This window comes from Ips typographus, linkage group LG2 (genome assembly GCF_016097725.1).
Source record: "Ips typographus isolate SLU linkage group LG2, UJ_Ityp_2.0, whole genome shotgun sequence".
Taxonomy (NCBI): Eukaryota; Metazoa; Arthropoda; class Insecta; order Coleoptera; family Curculionidae; genus Ips; species Ips typographus.
The window spans coordinates 10,447,436-10,469,180 of record NC_138423.1 but is presented as its reverse complement, the minus strand read 5'-3'; the positions used below and the strand labels follow the sequence as shown (position 1 = coordinate 10,469,180).

The following is a 21,745-nucleotide window of genomic DNA, read 5'->3' as shown; positions in this document are numbered from 1 at the left end:
TTGTTCTGTTTTAAACCTGAAAATTGTCAAATTCAATTCCATGGAGATACAAAACAAAGAAACATACCTACTTGAAAAGTAACGAAATAAGTTTAACTTTGGTTGGATGGATTTTATACCTTCATCAGTGCATTTTTAGCATTTGTAACATTTGGTTTCGTATTGCTGACTTACTTTTAGTCTATTTTTAGATATGACAATTGTCAAAATCCTTTTCATAAAGCTGTAAAACCACAACACACTTTTAACATTCAGTCAAATCCAGTATAAACAGTAGTACCAAAATAATGATTGTATAGCTTTAAGAGAGGAATTTTGACAGTTATGACATTTGGCCGTCAGTTACAGTTTTGTCCTAAACCTAGAAACTGTCAAATTCAATCCAATTAAAGTACAAAACTCATATAATAACACCCGCTTTTGGTTCGTATGGCAAACTTCATCTTCGTGAGTAATAGCTATCATTACATGCTCGTTAAATAGTATACTAATAAAAAGTTGTTAGAAATTGTGTAGTGTTATAAACACCCTGTACGCAGTGCCAAACCACAGGTACAAAATAATAATATATAGATTATAAAAATGTGGTTAAGCGTAAACTGTCAACTTGCTTATCAATGTCACTAATAACGCTCCTAATCCTGTGTCCCATGATAAGAGTTCATTTTTCTGCCGGACTTGCGGTTTACAGGGATCAAATTGAAAATTCCAACTTAGATTCTCAGGTTGTTCAAGGAAATTCCAGAGAAGAAGACAACGATCCAGTCAGTGCTGTAGAATATGACAGTTTAGACGATGTTCACTATATTGATGAGGATGCGGAAGCCCCTTTAGGTAGCAGGAAGAAGAAAAATGTCAAGCAATGGGACCATTGGGTAAGCCAACTACAACAACTGCATGGATCTGCAATTTTTTATGGGTTTTTCAAGGGTAAATGGTCAGACTGCAGCGTATCTTGCGGAGTTGGTAAGTCAGTTCGATGGAGACACTGTGTTTCTAATGGATGTGCTGATGGAGAAAAGGAAGCTCAAATAAGAACTTGTACTATGAAACCTTGTACTTGACTGAAATACTTTTAAAAACCTCTTAATCCTAAGAAATAAATGTGGATTGCACAGTCAGTGATCCCACTATTCGATTTCCAAGCCCTAAATAAAGTCTAAACTTAGGTACCTAGAGACAAATGTCGCAAAACTACGAACTTAAGAAACAAACTTTTCACACATTTATTTTTTGTTAGTTTTTCATGGCAATACATTTCGAAATTTATGAAAGCATTAGCGACATTAAAATTTATGGAAATGTGTATTGAACGTTCAGAAAGTGCACTATTAGAAACCGAGTATTCCAACTTATTAAGTGTTTTTAGGGCAATTTTCGTTAATAGCACCGTAGAAGTTTAGCTAAATTTATTAAAAATGCTGTTTTCACTGAGGGCAATAATGACTAAATTTGTTTTGCCAGCGTACTTGCAACTCCCCGCTTTATTATCGAAAACTGGGAAAATCGCTTTGAATTATTCAAAATTCCAGAGTAATTTCGGCCGGTAACAACTTGTTTAATCGTTGTCAGCAAATTAATAATGTTTCCAATTTAAACACATTCACGTATTATATGAAACTGACTATTTAAATTGGCAAGTATAATGTGTGAGTTTTCCTCTAATTCAAGAAATTTGTACAAGACATTTGAGACATTTTAGTCAAAGCTGATATTTGAATTGCAATTTACATTAATACTAACAGGCCGCCTGTATAAGCATAAGATCCGGTAAACAGCGGCACTAAGTCTGGTTATCTGATTCCTACCTTGTACGTCTAATGCTACATGTTTCCATGAATAAACATGGAATAAATGAATTGCCGGATAATTATTCATGGACATGGATACGCGCCCGTCTGGCGTTAAACAACGGCTTGTATTTTATCTTAATGACGGAAGATTAATTTGAATCGTGTAATGTGAGTATTTGCCGGTAGGTACTCAGCAAAATTCATGATATTTAATTAATTATTTTGTTTCATTTACTTTACATAATGTGTTTACGTATTTGTTATGGAAATTAAGAGTAGCTTAAGGAATTTTAAAAAACCTGCTACAAGGATTTCTTTGGGGATGTGTAAACAGATATTATTTTTAACCCTATATGAAATATTGTTTATTACTAATTTCTAAAAATTTTAAAAGTGAATAATTATTTATGTTAATTTTTTTCTTAAAATAAGTTGATTAGAATTTTTACAAAAATGCAGAATTTGATTTTGAAGTTAGTTTACAATAAGCTTCTCAGGTCTTGAAAATTCAGTTAAAAATTTAAATCACATCAAAATTGAGTTTTAATTCCATTGTTAAGTCAATATTTAATAAGCTTTAAAGGTTGGTTTTCAACGAACTGAAAACAGAAAATTTCCTAAATGCTCAAAATTTGTCTTTATAATTCATTCAGACTTTTCAAGGTTAAAGAAGACATTTTCCGGGTTGCGTGACTGTCGTTGACAGATGCCAATTTTACTTAATAGTGTTGCAAACTTAAATTGTTACGATCAGAAGATGTGCTTTTACAATTTTAGCTTTCCCATCTGTTTAAATGTAATTTACAGACTTTACAAGGTTAAAGATGACATTGTCCTGACTGTTGTGACAGGTGTTAATTTAATTCTACAGTGTTTCCAGCTGTGAGTATAAATTGTAACGATCACGTGATGTGCTTTTACAATTTCAGCTTTTTTAAATGTAAAGTTAGAGACTTTTCAATGTTAAAGTTCACTTTTTCTGTCATTAAGGAAACGAACGTCACGATGACGTAATTTGATAGTTGGTCACTATATTGTTTTGTTAAATTACGTCATTGTGATGTCAAATTTGCTTTGCAAACTGGATGGAGCATCAACTCAAATATTAACGACGTTTAGTCTGTTTGATTAGTCATGACAACTGTGATTTTGAAAAACATTTTCTTTAAATGCCAATAATTTGAAAACGGCTAAACCAAATGTCAACTTTATTTTACAGCGTGATTCAGGTAAAGTGTCCTATTAAAATATCTAGAAAAACTAATATAGATTACTTTTTAAACTTTTTGGGAGGACTATGGCAGGGGATGATCTGTACTTCACAAATAGTTTTGTAAATGCAGCATGGTCAGATCCAACAAATTTAATTGCAAGTTTGGAATTTCAAATTGAACAACTTGTACCTACATTTTGCATTTTCGGATTAAACGCGAAATGCTGAGTAACATTTGTTAATATTTATCTATTCCTATCTCTTACCGTTTGTGAAAAAAAACTAGTTCGTTCGGTTTTGTCGGTTTTACACATGACCTAGTCAATGCATGTCATTAAATCCTTACATAATTATATTGGAGATATGTTATACAGGGTGTATCAAAAATATATTTTATCCCAGCTCGATTTTCTGCTAAGTTAAATTATCCACCAATATTAGATTTGTTCAAAACATGAGTTTGAAAATAATACTCATTAATACAATGAGAATATTATGCGACAAATTGGTAAATAATGACGCAATAGCCGAGTCACCGACAATGTCCAAAAAAGTCTTTATGTTTCACCTATACGTTACGAATACATAATATCTTGGAAACGGTGTAGATTACAGTGTTCATAACAACCTGAGGGCATTATAGGCGGGCGTTTTCATAACGACACAGGTTCACCGAGTTTCGGGACATTATGTTCTCTCTAACGCCCTTAGTACATCAATAGCTATAAATAGGTATTGAGCTTTTAGTCAAAGTTTTATGTCAGTTCATCTTGACATTTTAACTAGCCAGCACGAAAATCATGTAAGATTTTGATATTCCAGCCGATATTATCGGCAGCCAACCATATCATGTTGAACTTGCTTCCGGGTAAGTCAAAAATCCCTTATGAAAATTAATATAGGCAGTTTTGTGGCAAAACTGCAACTGAAACTGTTTTCTGGCGAAAAGAGTAATTGGAAGAGCCGATCTAATGAAATAGCGAAGATGACCACGGAAGATGTTGACGTTTTAGAGGACAACATTGTTTGACCCACAATATGCAACCAAAAAATAAAATACCTACGTATCTCCTATTTTTGAGAAAACTCCCATAAAATGAAAAAAATTGTCATATATATTTTTCAAAACAATGTAAGAAAGTTTTATCGTTAAATCTCTTTCAATTTTCAATTAATATCAGACGACATCCTTGTCTTAAGTTTTAAAAACTATCAAGGTATTAAAAGGTACACAGTCTCCTCAGTTATTAACAGTTTCAAAACTGAAAATTCCATTTAAGGAAAACTTTCAAACTTGCTAAGTTACCCAACTTGTCTTTGCAAAGTAAAGAGAAACAGAGTCTGTTGGATGCAAAATTTAAATGTAATTGAAATTCAATATGGCGAAGCAATATTAGCGCTGCGACTTGAGCGGATTTCTGGGGAATATTAAGCAGTGCCGCGAACTCGATGACATGCATAAAATCCCCTAGCCAAATTATGTGGTGAATAGTTTGTGCCGAGAACCGGGAAGTCGACTCCGGTTCACCTCGTTGGAATTCGCTTTGAAACCAGAAGAGGTAGAGAGGCAAATAGTTTAGAAAAACCTTTCTCCCGTTTTTGTTGTTTCGGGATGTTTCCCTGTTTCCCCTATCAAAAACAGGAACACTTTTATCCTCTCGGATAACTTCACCGAGTCCAATGTACATCCAAGCATTACGCGACTGTTTTAATCTGTTCAGCTTACAAAAGCGGATTAAAGTGCTTTTAGCCCGTTTTGTTACTAAAATAAAGCAATATTAACTGTCAAAAAGTAGGTCGAGTATTTTGAATGGCTACCGATCAAGTGGCAAATATTTAAAGTAGCGACTTTCCATGCAGTCTGGTCCATTGATTTCCCCTTTTCCAGCCCTTTGAGATCCGCCTTCCTTACACGAATCGGAAATTAAATCACGTCCTCCAAAAGGGATCAGGACGAGCTCGAGATTATCTCAGTGTACGGGAAACAGCCGTATTGGCCTTGCTCTCCTTATTTTTATCATGCACGTTGGCTTTGTTTTGTTTCTATTTTAAACGTTCACTGATTACTTAAAAGGGTGAAATTATATCCTAGAAACCGTAATAGATTTTTTTTTATCTCATTGTTTAGCTAGTTTAATTTAATGAAAACACGTAAGTAATGTCGATTTTAGAACACACGAAATTGATTCGTGAACTGTATGGTAGGTAATTCAGTTCGGAAATAATCATCAACCTATAATATTTTGCTAAATGTTGCTGGTGCTACTTTTTTAGAAAAGCCGTTCCTACCATAATCATGAATACAATGTATTTTTCGGGTGGCTTTTGACAATTATCTATCTTAAATAATAGTTATTTGCGCAACTAGGGTTGAAAGTGCAACTTTTGCTCCCGCGAACAATTTACTCCAGAGTTGCGCATCTAATTTTTTCTACGACCAATGTTATGTTTTATGAAAAAAAGCAGCAGTTAAATACTATGTTAATACCTGGCTGAAAAAGAAGGTATTTCTCTTGATAATTCCCTTCCCTCGTTTCAAGAACACGCACGCTGGTGGCACTTTCACTCCCTTAGTAGTGAAAGTCATATTTTTATCTCTCCGAGAGACTCCGCCTCATAACATCATGATGTAGTCGTCCCGAATTCTGCAACCCGCACCGGGTTGGTAAATTAATTGAATAGCAAACCAATTCCTAAATTATAATAAATCGCAAGTGCCAAACCCTCCAGAAAGCTGCTCTCATCATTGTTTAACAAATGTAAGTATAATCTATTTAATTATTGTAATATTTTGTGCATGTAAAAGGTATTGATTAAAGTGTTACTTTTGGGAATTATGTTTGAAGGTTTTATTCCGATTCACTGTTGATAAACAAACCATTTTGTCATGGTATATTGCGAATGAAAATTAGAAACCTTTGAGATGTGGACATACCGACCGTAGGATGTTGAGAATGCCATGGATCGAACATGTTACAAACGTAGAGGTCCTAAGAAGAACGACGTGGAGATCTTATATGAAGTTAAAAAGAGAAAACTGCAATATCTCGGACACGTTATGAGAGGTCAAATATACATATCCATAATCCAGGGAAAGATCATGAGAAGGAGGTCTGTTGGAAGGAGAAGAATATCCTGACTTAGAAACTTACGAAAATTGCTCGGCGTCACGTCCTCAAACCTACTCAAAGTCGCAGTTTCCAAAGTAAGAACAACAATGGTGATAGCCAATCTCCGACATGGAGATGGTACATGAAGAAGAAGTGAACAGTGAATCACATGACGTTAAGGTTAAAATATCATCTTTAATGTCACCTGACAGTTCTTAGTTTAGATTGATATTTTTAAAGTCAAGTGACTCATTTTATGGTGCTAATGATCACGTGGCACTATTATTATTAAAAATTGAAATCATAACGTATTAATTTTGCACCAGGCGGTAAATTAAGTAAATTCTGCACTGCCAAACTGACAAATTCTACCAAGTCGGTTTAAAATGTTGCCAAACTTCTGATAATATGTGTAAATTAAAATTGTATTGGGGACTGAAATTGCAAATTTTACATAAAAGTGTAAATATCTCAGAAACTGAAGATAGATATATGACATTATACAGGTAAAATTGGTACAATTTGACGTATAATCCAAAAATGTAAAAATTTACAGGGTAACCCTTTTAAAATAAGCAAGTTAACTTCTACTTATGGTTAAACCGAAAGTTACATATCTCAAATTTCTATAAACTTTTGATCCTAACGGATTTAATAAACGGTTTGGGTGGCTAACCCTCTATAACTGAGTGAACTACTTTCACTTAAAAAATATTTATTTAATTAACAACTCACTTTATCATAAACTTTACGAGACCATAAAAGATGAAAGAGGATTTTAATTGATAGTTTGATACCAGCACACTATAAATCACTTTATAATAGGATCTGAATGGATTCTGTCGACCGTAAGGTAACACTTCAAAAAGTTAATGATAGCTCATGGAAAAATATCGCTTTGAGGGAATATCCGATTCTCTAAAAGCAATAAAAAAAACCGTTGTCGTATTGAATTTGGCCGTACGCATTAACGAGATATCCCTATGATAAACGGTTTTGAATTTCGTTTGTGTACGTTTTTAGTTTTCAATGTAAATCGAGGCGAATTGTCGGTTGGGAATGTTGCAAAACGAAGCCATTAACTGCTGTACATACTAGGCATTTTGAATTAACAGCCGTAAATTGCTAAGTTCCTGTTTTATAGCCAGAACACTTTTACATGTGTAAATTAGTATAAAGTGCAGTTAATTCTTCGTGTAGACCGTTGGAAATAGTGAACATGTTAGGTAATTTATTGCTAGGAACTACATCTTTTACTTTATTGTAAAGACAATTATATGTAAATTTTATTTTATATCTGTCGTTAGTGGTTACACAAAATCGCTGGCCACAGCTGTTTTAAAATAATCCAAAGCAGCCAAACAATGCCCAGAAAACTCGTATAACACAATATTGAAAAACATAACTTAAAAGCTATATTTTGTGTGCCAAGTTTATTAAGTACTAAACTAAATTTACAGTTTCTGTGTTGCACGACTGGCATCTTGAAGATCCTATTTTACATTACAAAACCAGACAAAATTGCATAGTGCAGCTGCATGAAAGGCCCTTCTGGATTTCCATATCATATGCAGCTGTGCGTGGCCCTAATATGCTAAAGCGACCACCTTAGAGCGAGATAGAGCAATAAATACCCTAGATTAGCTACTATTGCTCTGCTGTATGTAATAGTTTACATCGTATGTAAATTACCCTTGTATTCTCTCTCCAAATCGATAAAATAATATCATTATTAATCTTCTTCAATGCTGAAGTACATGTAGTTTCCTTCAAATGCATAGATTCTAATTAATTTATTTAGTTAATTGTAAAAGGTGATTCATGTGAACTGCTCTTAGAAACTTTTCTTCCAACAATATTAAATATTGTTTATTATTCTTGAATGAAATAGGTATAAAGCTCCGTTCCTTAAAGTAAGTAAAAAAGACCAGCCTCAAGTGATATGTAGGACCCGAAAAAATTTTGCCACGCTGTTAATCGGATAAAGACAAAAAGACTTCAATAACGCCACTTTTTTCACCATTTCGGCGGAATTTTGAGATTATTTTAAATTTACACACACATCACCCTTGTTATTTTTTTATAGTTCACTCATATTAGGGTTTCATAAGTCCATCTTACTGAGTTAATCGGAAGATGTAGCCAAAAATGCCCAAAAATCGACCTGCCCAGTCTGGATAAAAATCTGTTTTTCTCCAATAACAAAAATAAAAAAAGTTTGAATAATTGAATTTGGATTCAAAAGGGCATTCAGAATCTAACATAAAATCATCAGACTCGTATTTAAAGAAATAAAATTGATGGGTTCTCCAAAAACGAACGTCGTAATTAAAAACTGACAACGCCAGTTTAACGAGCATTAAAAGTTGCTGTGGAAAAGTGTCCTTAAAAAATTAAATTGTAAAATCGAAATAATTAATTTTTTTCATAATATCTCGAAAACCAAAAAAAAAAACTGGACGTTTTCTAAATATCATAGTTATGCCACTTTTCCCCATTTGATCAAATCTGTATCTCGAACAGTTTACGAGATCCCCATAGTGACCCTCCTTATTCTGGACACACTAATGTATAACAAATCAAAAAAATATAAGGTAAGATAACAATAGTTTTGTATGGTGCTATAGATAGGTATATCAAAACATATTTTTAAGTATTCCAGTGGCCTGATAGAATATGTAACAAGATTTTTAGGTACCTATACAGTTAAGAAATGTTTTTGATGAATTTTAGCTGAATTAAACCGCTACTTGCGCTACTTGTTTTATGGTAAATGCACATACTCGTATTATGCAGTATTTACGTGAATGGAACTGTTCATAGTTTGTGATTGGCCAAAAAAAAAGCAGCAAGTTGAAAGCTGCTTTTTTGACCAATCACAAACTAGTCACTTTGCTGAGATTTATGCAAATGCTGCACAAATTATAGACTTAGGCATTTTATAATAATTGGGAAACCGTACAACTTGGCAACAATGCGTTGAAATGTTAATTTGGTTTAAAAATTTTTTTGCCTAATTTAACCTTGTACAGACTAATTTCTCGAAACATCCACCTCGTTAAAATTGCATTTACCGTGTCACACTAGTCCGGAAAACACTAAACCCGTTGTTTTAATCTAACCTGTTTAAAAACCAATTAAAGCTCCATCCTAATTGTATCGTTTCAGGATTTCATTCGCATTTAAAAGGGCTTTTAAAGCGCCCAAGCCTATGGGACATTTGATTACCTGCTGCGTCCTGTTTTTTTTGCTTTACGACGGTAGTTAAATTTTACTGTTGCCCTCAGAAAAATGCTGTCACGTTAAAACATTGACAAACCCCCACAAATAAAGGGCGGTTTTGCTGGTTTAGCAGCTTTTGTCATTTAAATTAAGGCGAAAACCTAACAGACGTGAACCGGTAGTTATACATTCAGCCTGTCTTAGATAAGCACTATTGGAAAGTGTGCTGTCTCAAGCTTGGTTAAGAAGGACTGGGGAAATTAATTGTCGGTTTTGTCCGGGATAAAGGACATGGTCGGATCGGACTCAAAAGGATTTAGGTAAGTCCGGTTTAATATATCACTAAAATTTTACCGACTTATAAATTTGTGAAAATGCGCAGACATAATAGGAAGTGAAAATTCGTACCCATAATTATTCCGGCGCAGATGAGAGTTTAATTGAAATATGAATAATATCGTGAAAATCCTAAGTCACTCTATGAAATATCCATTCGAGTAGGAACGTAATAAAATACTTGCAGAGTAAACGAGAGTATAACATTTAAATACTTACCAACGACGGTTAAATTCACTTTACTGTTCCTGGTCTGTCCCATTTTAAAATCCACTCGACATCTGTACATAGCTTGGTCGGATTCCCTTATATGGTCGATACCTAGTTCTGCTGGTTGTTTGTCGTGGACGAAGTAAGCACGATTTGAAAATACTTTTTCGTATGACCATCGTTCTGCTGCATTGAAATCAGCTTTGCCACGCAAATCCACACTGAAAAAAGAAATAAGATTTTGTGGGAATTTATTGGTACAGAATGAGTGCTGCCAGGTATAAGAAAATGAAACAAAAATAGAATTATCAGATTATGAAGGCCTTCGATCACGGCCGGTCAAAACTGAAATATCAAAGTGAAAACCAAACTCAAAGTCGATCTCCACAAAGTATTTATTAAGTTGTTATGTGCCTGACATGTTTCGAGTGTATTTAGACACCCATCTTCAGAGGCTGCTCCTTAATCCAAAACTTCGAGGCAAGGTGGAGCGCCTTTCTAGAAGCTGTGGAGTTGGAATTGGATCGCAGAGAGACATACTTAGATTGTTGGCCTCTGCATAGGCACTCGGAGTTGAACCATATGTCTAGACGGGTAAGCTTCCTCTTTGGAAAGTTCTTTTTGAGCTCCCGGACCAAAAAACTTGACCAGCTGATTGTATTGAAAAGAAGTAGTCCATATTCACACAGTGGAGTAGTGAGTGTCAACTACATTGGGTTTTGAATAAGTTTTTTCTCCCTCCAAGAATAAAAAAACCAAGCAACCTGCCATCTTTGAAACCAGAGCCGGGTTTTTTGATTAAGGTTTTTTTTCTAATTTTGGCATATAAAGTGACACTTTTTAAAACTGATTAGAGTGACAAAATGTTTTACTTTATGTAACTAGTTACATAAAGTATCACTTTATGTAACTAGTTATGAAAAGTTCATTTCATCACTCCCTGTTTTTATGCATTTCCGTAGAAACATATGGGCGACATCCATCATAACATGTCGTTGTCACTGTTTATACAAGGTGCTATGAAGGTGAATATTTGTGTTAAATCACTTTAAAAGATGGTTTTTACCGCTTTTTGGTCAAAATTAGAAAAAATTATGTATGCAACACGTTTCGAAAATGTCTTATTGTGTAACTCATTCAAATTGTAGGACCTCGCTGCGCTCGCCCTACAAACATTCATTCGTTACACAAAATCGATCTTTTCGTAACTGGTTACATAAATAGCTATTTTTTTGGTTTTTTCCCCTTGTGTAGAATAAAAAAAAATCAACCACTTTTTGTACACCCGGGTTCCGCTGTCCCCCCTTCAAGAATGACAGCCAGCAGACTGTGACTCTAGTTACTACACTCGAAACATGTCAGGCACATAACAACATAATAAATACTTTGTGGAGATCGACTGTGAGTTTTGCTTTCACTTACACTCACTACTCCACTGTGCGATTTATTCCAAGAGTAAAAAGCAGATTACATTCTAAGGTCGAAAGAATTTCATTTCTGTCAAGAGATTAGAAAGTTAACCAAGGCACAAAATCCTAAACTTAATAATTAAGTTTAAGATACTTTGCACCCAAGTTTATATACTACTTTATTTTCAACCATGTCTAAGAAGAATATTGAATAATGCATTTAAAATAATTATAACTTACAAATAGGAATACTCTGTATGTATCTTGAGCAGATGATCGTTTAGGCAAAGTCATTATAAGCTGTTTTATAATATTTCGGGTTTTTTGAATTTCTTGGACTGCTCTTAATATGATTATTTTCTCCTATCAATTTTGACAAACCGCTATCAAGAATTACTATAACAAATGTAAATTTTAAGTGGAAAAATCACTAAACAACTGTCAACTTAGCTGTCAGCAGTTTTTCCGGAAAAAAAATTCGAAAAAATTTCACACTCACAGCAACATAAAGAATACGGTTACCCTTTCTAGCTTGAAAGTTATTGTTCTTATTAATTATTGTTCTCGTCTTCGACTCGGATGTTTTTTAAAACCACTCTCGCTCATGCTATTTGTTAAAACAAATTACTTAGAAACTCGTTTTTCCGAATTTTTCCGGAAAAATTAAATGCACTAGGGATATTACCCCCGACAAAATCTTTATCTGGAGACAAATACATCAATTGTACCCCACGTGGTGGCCATACTTCATGTTTCACCACATTTAATGTTCAAGAAGTCAAAAAGATGGCATAGCTGACCAACAGTCGTTAAACAACTTAAGCTTTACATACATTCTCAAAAAGGTAAACAGGTAAAGGTATTTAAAACTGCCGAACGAAAATAAATAAATAAGTAAAAGTAGGTTCCAATATGAAAAATAAGCATATAATTTACAAAAATCTTGTGTCAGAATAACTCAAAGAAAAACAAAAACAAAAATTTACCACAGAAAATGCAGGATGCAATAGCAAAATGTGGGACATAAGTATTATTACGTCACTGTATTTTGTGGTACCTTTGACAATAGTTTTTAAAGTAAAGCTCCATTTATTTGTCACTAACTAAAATTAATCAATGTTTAATCAAACTTTGCAACCTTACGAGATATTGTTTCCAAAACTGGAATTAATATTCAGCAGCAGCATTACAAATATATCCAAAAAAAATTGGTTTGATTGGAAAAACTAAATAGATTGGCCTGCTATATCGCCAGACATCATCCTTTTTATTTTTTTTATGTTACGGAAGTCATGTGAAAGAAAATACAAAATTTTCGGTGCAGTTCAACAAATCGTACAATGGACGTTATGGAAGAGTTATAATATAGTCATTTAAGTTGTATAATATGCAGAATTCTTTTTGCTATGAGTGAGGCATGTGCTGTTAATAGATATGTTATCAGTTATAACAAAACATAATTTTTAAGGTGATTTGAAGGATATGCCAAATAACATCAGCAGTAAATAGGGATAGTAATTGGACACAAAAAAAACAAAATGCAGATTTTTTAGTGTCAACTAAAAGAAAGTAGAAAATTTTGTTCCACATATTGCACCACTATTGATAATAACTATAATTCATTTTTATATGAGAAAAGCAGGCACTTTAAGAACATTGAAATAATTGTTATGGACAATTACAACAAGAATCGTAAACCATCATAACAATTAAGAAAGTTTGTCCAAAAGTTACATCTTGCCCGCACTTAGCGCGCCCAGATAAGAGGAATGTAATAGTAATGGGACAGTCAGTTTCTTCCATTATTTTAATGGAAACCTCGTTCTGCTCGTCCATTCCAGCATTAGCCTTGAAGGAATTTCTTCTACCGTTCATTAAAGAATTTTTAATTAGACCAAACAATTCTCCATACAAACTGGATTAATTTAATTAACTTTATCCCATTACCAGCAATAAGACAAAACCATTCCCTATAATGTAATTCGTTAGCGTTTTATGAAATAGCTAAACAGTGAAGACAAACACGAATATAAATAATTTACAAAGGAGCTTATTAAACTGTCAAGACTATTGTTGCGGATTCTAAATTCCATGGTTAAAATTAATTTGATTTATTCAGGTTTTTTTAAAGTTTATTCTCAAAAAGTGGGAAGTGGATCAGCGTTAATAATTGTTTGCCAGTTTCGCAATTACCTGATCCTTAATTGGCACTATTAACGATATAATTAGAAACTTCGGGGAGAGTGCCAATTAGTTACTATGCTCGAAAACAACTTTCGAACGCGTTTTCCCTCTACATATGTGGTTTATGCAAGTGCGTTGTTATCAGCATCAGTGAGTTCTACTAATGTTATTATCAATGTTAGATCGACGTTCATGATCATTGTTTGACAATAAATAGTATATTACATGCTCAGGTGGAAAGTGTTTGATTTCTGTCGAGAAATTAGGTAGTTTATAGTTATAGTACTTTATCTCGAGTTTTATTTTCAACCATTTATCAAAATCTCATCGAACTTTTAATAAATCATTTAGTTGAAATATTGATTGCTAATAGTCTCTAACAATAAGGTAGTATAGGTGTACGAGTAGTTATGACTTCAACCATAATAAACGACTGGTGATTTGTTTACAATCTTGACAACGTCATTATTGTGCTATTCTGTCTTTAATATTTTGAGCTGAAACGTTTCTTAAAGTGCTTTTAACATGGAGATTTCTGAAGACGCAGATGTTACTTATTATCACCTGAGCTGCGAGCTGTTGCAGAGGTGGCGGCACAGTGTCTTAACTATACAAAGTAAGCCCAGATATGACAAAACGCATATTGACATTTACCCGGGTGGAAAGTGAGTACTTTCCACCCGGGTGGAAAGTAAAAGCAGGTAATTTTCATCTTTCCACCTGGTTTACACATAAGAAGTAACGTTATTACATACCTGGTTGAAAATAAACGGGTTTTACATCAAAAGTATTATGGCCACATTTATTTTATTCTTGGAGCACAAAGTGATTTTATTTTACAGATATCAAATTTTTAATTCAAATTTATCAATAAAAACAACTTCACCAACCAAGAGAATTTAGTGCTTAGGTCATAATAACCATTTGTGCTTGTTTTTGTTGTATTTTAATAATTTTATTTTAGGATTTTCATAATAATCTGAATACTGTACTCATATAATAATTTCTACAGCTTCGACTGTTCGATGACTAACCGTATTGATTGTCTGACCTTTAACTTTTTACTATAAATCTGTTGTTACTTAGAGTAGGTTTTAGGACAGGAAGATGCACTGTTTCTATACGAGAGGTTACTCTTAAATAAAGAATAAAAAACTCACTAAAGTCAGTTGCCAACGTGTTTTTTTTATACTTACAGGAATTGAAATATTTAAACATTTTAAACAAACTTTCAAAAACCTAAAAAATATTTTTATTAAAATGTATAGTATCTTCATTTATTTAGAATAAAGATGTCATTGGGGTCCATTTTAGCGTCAATTATTTTCAGTTCTTATGGCAAAATCCTTTAAGATTTGGGCCCCAATGATAGCTGTTGTTTCTGTTGTAATCAAAGCTTTTTGAGACCTGGAGAAACAGAAATATTTAGACATTCCAAAGTTGACTTTTACAACAATCTGCAGATGTAAAAAAAAGATAAAAATTGTCTGAAAAATTGTCTAGCGGCTTAACTTGTTTACTAACAAATAAGTTGTTCTTTTCTTCCTAGTAATATTTAGCGACTCAGTAATTTCCAAAATAGTTCTAGATGCTTCGGGCAATTTTGAAATAATTTTGGAAGGTTTAAGTGTACTTGTGGCCTCTGTCAAATTTTGAGAAATTGACCATGTACACATCGTATAAAACTCGATCGGAGTAAAATGACCTTGATTCAATCTTGTCTATATCGTTTGGTATGGAACTTGTTATTCAATCCGATCCAGGAATCCTGTTTCCTTTAAATTAGGTTAGAGAAGGATAGCATCTGATCTAGAGAAAGAACAAGAAAGTCATATTTAACCTGTAGGTACTTATAGAGACTTCGTAGTGCATAGTCTTGTAGGGTTATACGTTTTCGATTCAAATATTATTTAAAAATGAGTAAAACTGGTGTTGTTGTAGGTTGAACAGAATTGATTTATTTCCTACTGTGGTGGTCAGATGTTGTCATTTCAGTCCGAATTGGGTTTCAAACCTGTACACATCGCAAAAAAAAGGATACTCGATCCGCTCCGTTAGTCCAATCCACTTGAAAAATAGGATTGGACTGAATTACTCTTTCGGAACAACATTTCAATCTTACGTGTAAACATCGATGATTTTCCAGTGGATAGAGCTTTATCCGATCGAAAGCTACGATGTGTACGTGGTCATTCTTAGTAGTACTTAGAGCCTACTGTCTATTATAAAATAATTTTGGAAGCTTTGAGACACTTGTAGAGGCCTCTGATAATTTTTGACTAGAAGTTTAAAAATTTCTTAAGTTTAGGGTACTTACTACATTTGTATGGGCTGTACGCGTTAACTTTTGGCAGCTTTAAAATATTCTTGTGAGGTTTACGATACTTGTAGAAGTAACTGGCAATTTATGAGATATTTTTAATAGTATTGTTACGATTTTCCCGTGGGTTCACACAAAGTCAATTTAACTCAACAATTAATAAATTTATTAACACTTCAAAACACTCCGTACAATAATTAATTCAGCTACTAAAAACAACACTACTACAATGGGCCTATCCCACATATCATAAATTTTTGTTTTAATGACTGGAATCGAAAGAATAGGATCAAAAAACTAATTTTTCATATTCTTGAAGAAAAAATTATGGTCGTAAATGTTCCTACATTAGTTTGAATTTGTCCATTAAATTTAAAAAATCTGTTTTGGCGCGCATGTGACGTACGTAATTCTGGGCGATTTTATTGGCTGTTGCACGCCAACTGTTTCACTTCTTGTCGCTGATTGGTTGATAGTGTAGTACGTCACCGGCGGCGGACGTTTTAAACATGAGATTAATGTAGTTTTTATCATCATTTTTTTTCTATTTAGACTTAATATTTTTGAAAACAAAAAAATACGGGTATAATATTTTCAATCCGTCTTTGTAGTTATGAAATAAAAAAAATTGTGGGACAGGCCCATTCCACAATTATTCCGCTATTTCAACTTTACCGCGTTCCCAAATTCACTACTACACTACTCTCTCGTCGACGCCGCTTCTTTTATATTCACAAACCACGTTCTAGAATGACCGCGAAACGCTTCGCGATTTGCTTCGAATCTTCCAGGTGCGGCGCTTCCTAACTGTGGCCTACTTTAATACGCGCCCGGCCAGATATTGCGGCGCATCGGTTTCATCGAGTATCGAGCATAGTAGGCCCAAACCGTAACACTGCCCCCCTCTTAAAGCTGATCGTCCCAATCCGCTTCATCTAATCCCTGGTATTTCTTGAGTCTGTCCAGATGGACAATTTTCATCTTGCCTTTGGGGCTGCGTTGGACTCTATAGGCGACGTCGTTTAACCTTTTTACCACATTGTAAGGTCCTTCCCAGTGTCGTTGCCATCTTTGACTTAATCCTTTGCTCCTCCTGGGTTGAAACATCCACACAGCATCACCTTCCTTATAATTGCCACCAGTTGGTCTGTGGTCCAGTGTCATCTTCATACGGTCGTTGTTTGGTTTCATCTTCTCTCTCTCAAGTTCCCGAATTGTGATGGATCCCTTCTGTAACGAACACTGGTCACACCGTTTAAACCATTCCTGAACGTCCTTTCTGAAGTTAATCCAGTAAAATCGATCTCTTATTCTAGCCAAAGTCTGGTTTACTCCAAAGTGTCCTCCTCCGCGACTGTCATGTAGTTCTCGCAGCACATTCTCTTTGCAGGAATTCGGCACTATTGTTTGGTAAACAAATCGTTTTCCGTCTGGACTTTCCCATTTGCGAGTAATTAATTCATCTCGCAATCGAAGCGAATTCCACTGCAACCAGTAACCCCTTACTGTTGGTCCATATCTGGAAATCTGTTGCCAATCCGGTTTCAAATCCTTCTCCAACCATCTTCTGATTACTTTCAAATCAGAGTCTGAGCGCTGCCCTTTTATTATGTCTTCCTTAGAAACGCTGCTCTCCATTCTTCTTGTAGCCTCTTTATCTGTCACCTTCGTGATTTGACCAATCCTCCAACCATTATGAATTTGTCCTTTCCGGTACCTTAAATCACTATCAAAAGCTTGACGATCCTCTACATATCGCGGTAAATGTCCTTCCGGGTTCTTCATTTCCTGCTCCTGGTTACGCCAGTTCTGCGGGGTCGGTAAACGAGACTACTGTCTGCAATTCCATTGGTAATGTCCTTTACGTCCACAAATATAACATGTAATGTTTCTTTTAACAAAAGAGTTCCGGTGATTTGTTCTAATGTCCTGATTTCGTCGGCACTGTGGGTTTGGAGAACAAGACCGCTGTCTGCAATTCCTTCTAATGTGTCCCGTACGTCCGCATCGATAACACTCCACTCTCGTGATCAGGCGTGATCGTTCTAATTGTGTGGACTGACTATTTCCTGATGCTGCCATTTGTTGCACTAATTGGCCTACCATTGCTTTAATTTCATCTATTAATGTAGCAGCATGATCGGCTGGCGGTACTCTTTCCTCTTGAATAGGCTCTGGCTTTAAATCATTGCACGCAGCTTCAATTTCCAGCGCTCGAATCAGTAATTCGCTGTTGTTGCTCCCTTTGAACATCTTCAGCCATTTCTTTACCTCCGGATCTCGAATCCCATCTACAAAATACTGTGCCACAAGTTCTTCTTGGATTTCATCCGGGACGGCTGGGTAAGCCAGATGCACAAGGCGACGAATTTCGGTTTCAAACTCTTCTAGATTTTCACCAGTTTTCTGCTGTCTTGCCATTAATTGCGTTCGATACAGTCCTTTCTTATGTTGATCCCCATAACGACGTTCTAATGCAGCTACTAATGCTTCATAGTTGCTTCGTTGGGCGATAGGCAGAGTCTGTAACAGCTCCAATGCAGGTCCTCGTAATGCCACTATTAGTGCTACAGCCATTTCCCCGTTACTCCATCCATTTGCATTTGCAGCGGCCTCAAATTGGAGTTGGTACGTTGCCCATGAAGTTTGACCGTCGTATGTGGGAGGCTTGATCTTGTTGAGCCCGTTTCCGGTGATCACTGTAGAGCTGGCTCCTCTGCTGTCAATTTTCTGCTCTAAGTCACGTAACTTTATCTCGACCTCATTCTGGATTTTATTAATGTCCTCCCGAACATCGTTCTGAATTTTATTAATGTCCTCCCGAACATCGTCTAATTTTACCTGAACGTCATACTCCATCTTTTTGAGACTATGGGATACATACTCTTGGATTTCTGTTTTGGTCCCCGCTAGACCGTTCAATATTTCTACGTTACGTTTTTCTTGCCGCTCTCTATCTTCTTGACGCATTTCTATATCTTGTTGTAGCATTCTTTCTTGTTGTTGTCGAATCCTTTCTTGTTCTTCCATGTCTTGTTGTCGAATCCTTTCTTGTTCTTCCTTCTCTTGTTGTCGAATCCTTTCTTGTTCTTGTCGAATCCTTTCTTGTTCTTCCTTGTCTTGTTGTCGTTCTTCCTTGTCTTGTTTAAGCATTGCCATAATAGCTGCAAATTGGGCCTCCATGTTTGCACTTTGTCGTCTTGTTATTGGCATAAAATAAATTTAACACACCACTGTTCCGAAAATCTCTAGTCCGGTTCTGAACACAAGTCTCTAACCCGAAGTTTAGTTCCAATTCACGTCGCACTAAAGTCTGATCGCACTTCTGACACCAATTGTTACGATTTTCCCGTGGGTTCACACAAAGTCAATTTAACTCAACAATTAATAAATTTATTAACACTTCAAAACACTCCGTACAATAATTAATTCAGCTACTAAAAACAACACTACTACAATTCCACAATTATTCCGCTATTTCAACTTTACCGCGTTCCCAAATTCACTACTACACTACTCTCTCGTCGACGCCGCTTCTTTTATATTCACAAACCACGTTCTAGAATGACCGCAAAACGCTTCGCGATTTGCTTCGAATCTTCCAGGTGCGGCGCTTCCTAACTGTGGCCTACTTTAATACGCGCCCGGCCAGATATTGCGGCGCATCGGTTTCATCGAGTATCGAGCATAGTAGGCCCAAACCGTAACAGTATGTATAAGTCTCTGGAAAACATAGGATTGTTTTGGAAGATTTAAGACACTTGTAGAGACCTCTGCCAGTTTTTAGTAATATTTAGTGGTCTCTGTAATTTCCAAAATGGTTTTATAGGCTTCTGGCAATTACAAAATATTTTTAGAAGGTTTAAGATACTTGTAGCGACCTCTGCCGAGTTTTGAAAAGATTTCTGTATTATTTAGCGGCCTCTGAAATTTCCTAATCGATTCTAAAGGAATTTAAAAATTATTATTTTTTTTTTATTTTAAAGTCCTCTGCTAATTTTTGAGAACTTTTTAGTAGTACTTAGAGCCCTCTGCTAATTTTTACCAAGTTTAAAATATTCTTGTGAGGTTAATATACTTGTAGAAGTCTCTACCAATTTTTGGAAGCTTTTCAGTAGAATTTAGTTGTATTACAAATTAATATCATCAAAATCATTAAACAAATTGCACAATAATGAAAGTATTTAAAAATACTTAAAGAATTTTTTTGTCATTCTAGGTAGTAGTGATGCTCAACATTTGTTTGGTATTGCATCCAAATAGCGACTTACTTTGCAATAAAATGTTGAACTTTTTTATGTCCTATGTCCCATTTGCATACAGGATGGTGACACAAAAATTATGAATTTATCACTAAACAAAATTAATCATTCTATTTGTAAATGTAAATGTGTACTAATAATACAGTAAGTCTTAGAATGGAGATCTAACTGAAGCAGAATTTACTGCACAAATTTTTATTTTATTATGTACTTTATACTTTTTTTCTACTTTGTATTTCAAGTTTGTAGTAAGAGGTTTAGAAAAGTATGTCCTTACCTATAAATTGGGGTTCCCATATCCTCACGATACCACAATACCAGTACTACTTGATCATTTGGATCTGGTTTCGTTAAGTCACAAGGAAGAAACACCTGATCTCCTTGTACTGCCTGAATGGGCACAATGGGCACTAAAACAAACATTTTGAGTTAATCCATGATAAAACGACTGTAATAATAAATAAAAAATAAACTTTCATCCCCGACAAAATTACTATAATATTCTATTACATACTAAATCATTCACTGCATTGAAACTACTTGATCCTATTAGCGGAACCGTAATTCCGATTTTGTCCTAGTAATTGCAAAGTGTATTTAGTGCCGGATGAACCAATTTAACCCCTCAATTTTTCAATTCGTTTCACGTAGCCCTCCAATATTACCAGCGCCACCAAATTCATTCGAATAACCTAAACAAATCCAATCGAAATAAATTTATCCGTCCCAATACTTCGATGCGCAATAACATAGCTAAATCAGATCCGGACATCTGTGAAAGCTATTAATCTCATTAATAATGTAGCTGATTAAACTGAAGCTCCATAATGACGTAGTCAATAACAGGATAAAGGGTTGGAAATAAATTAATTAGTTGTTGAATGGTTACATCGACGACACTGCGGACGTTATTAATTGAATTGCTCGAACTAAAAACTAGTTGAATGCTTTAGCAATTTAAAATTTAATTAATTCGCCAAATAAAAAAAATTAAAATTAATAATTAGAATTATTCTTGAAATTCGAGTTTGCGAAAAAATTGTTATTAGTTAATAAATTAAAATACCTCATCGATTCGGTATTCTATATTATTTTCAAACACATGTTTCAAACAAATAACATACTCGTATTACTTAATATGGAACTATGGACTTTATTAAATTTTTCTCAATGACCTCTCACCTGAAGAACAAAAAGAAATAATGAAAATAACACCTAAACCTCAGTATTAACACACTTTTAACATTTTCAAAACTCAATAATGTCAATGTTTTATATAGGATTAAAAGTAATAGTATATTACGTAACGTGTTGTAAGAAGCATTTTACGCATGATATGGAAACCGCGTGGTGGCGGCGAGTGTGTAATTTCATGAGGGCGTAAAATACCTCAGAGCACGTGTGACGTACTATACTTTACCTACGACTACGTGTAAAGTCCTGGCTTTTGCAACTCATATAATTTAAACCACCTAATTTTTTTTCATAAAAAAAATTATTTTTAAAATATTAACATCATATTTGTACTAATCATAGGATTTATGCTACAAAAAAAAAATAATGTAATAAAAAAATTTCACAAAAACATGATGTTATCTCTCGTGTTATCTACTAAGTTAGTGTTCTTAAAATAATGATTTATGGTCATATTAGAGTTATTCATATCTGTTTTATTGCTTGTTGATA

At 34.6% G+C, this 21,745-nt stretch overlaps 3 protein-coding genes across 3 annotated transcripts in view; 2 read left to right on the top strand and 1 right to left on the bottom strand.

Moving 5' to 3' along the window:
* Window positions 1–21,745, bottom strand: part of LOC145725098 (neural cell adhesion molecule 2-like) — a 416,642-nt gene that overhangs the window by 138,334 nt on the left and 256,563 nt on the right. Inside the window, exons 2-3 of the mRNA XM_081973698.1 lie at window positions 20,337–20,469; window positions 9,894–10,105 (exon numbers count right to left, since the gene is read on the bottom strand). Of these exons, the coding sequence (XP_081829824.1) occupies window positions 9,894–10,105; window positions 20,337–20,469 (345 nt within the window). The remainder of the gene's footprint in view (window positions 1–9,893; window positions 10,106–20,336; window positions 20,470–21,745) is intronic.
* The window catches only part of LOC145725099 (FGGY carbohydrate kinase domain-containing protein-like), a 131,238-nt gene that overhangs the window by 90,293 nt on the left and 19,200 nt on the right, over window positions 1–21,745 (top strand). The gene's annotated exons all lie outside the window — the stretch shown is intronic.
* LOC145725104 (uncharacterized) lies at window positions 582–1,121 on the top strand. The gene is made up of 2 exons (XM_081973713.1): window positions 582–875; window positions 930–1,121. The coding sequence occupies exons 1-2, from the start codon at window positions 618–620 to the stop codon at window positions 1,062–1,064; spliced, it is 393 nt and encodes a 130-aa protein (XP_081829839.1). The 5' UTR covers window positions 582–617; the 3' UTR covers window positions 1,065–1,121.

Bases quoted from the DNA above. Each gene is read 5' to 3' on its own strand.
- LOC145725104 (XM_081973713.1), top strand. From the start codon at position 618: ATGTCACTAATAACGCTCCTAATCCTGTGTCCCATGATAAGAGTTCAT. The intron at 876-929 runs GTAAGCCAACTA...GGGTTTTTCAAG, and splicing joins TCAAGCAATGGGACCATTGG to GGTAAATGGTCAGACTGCAG.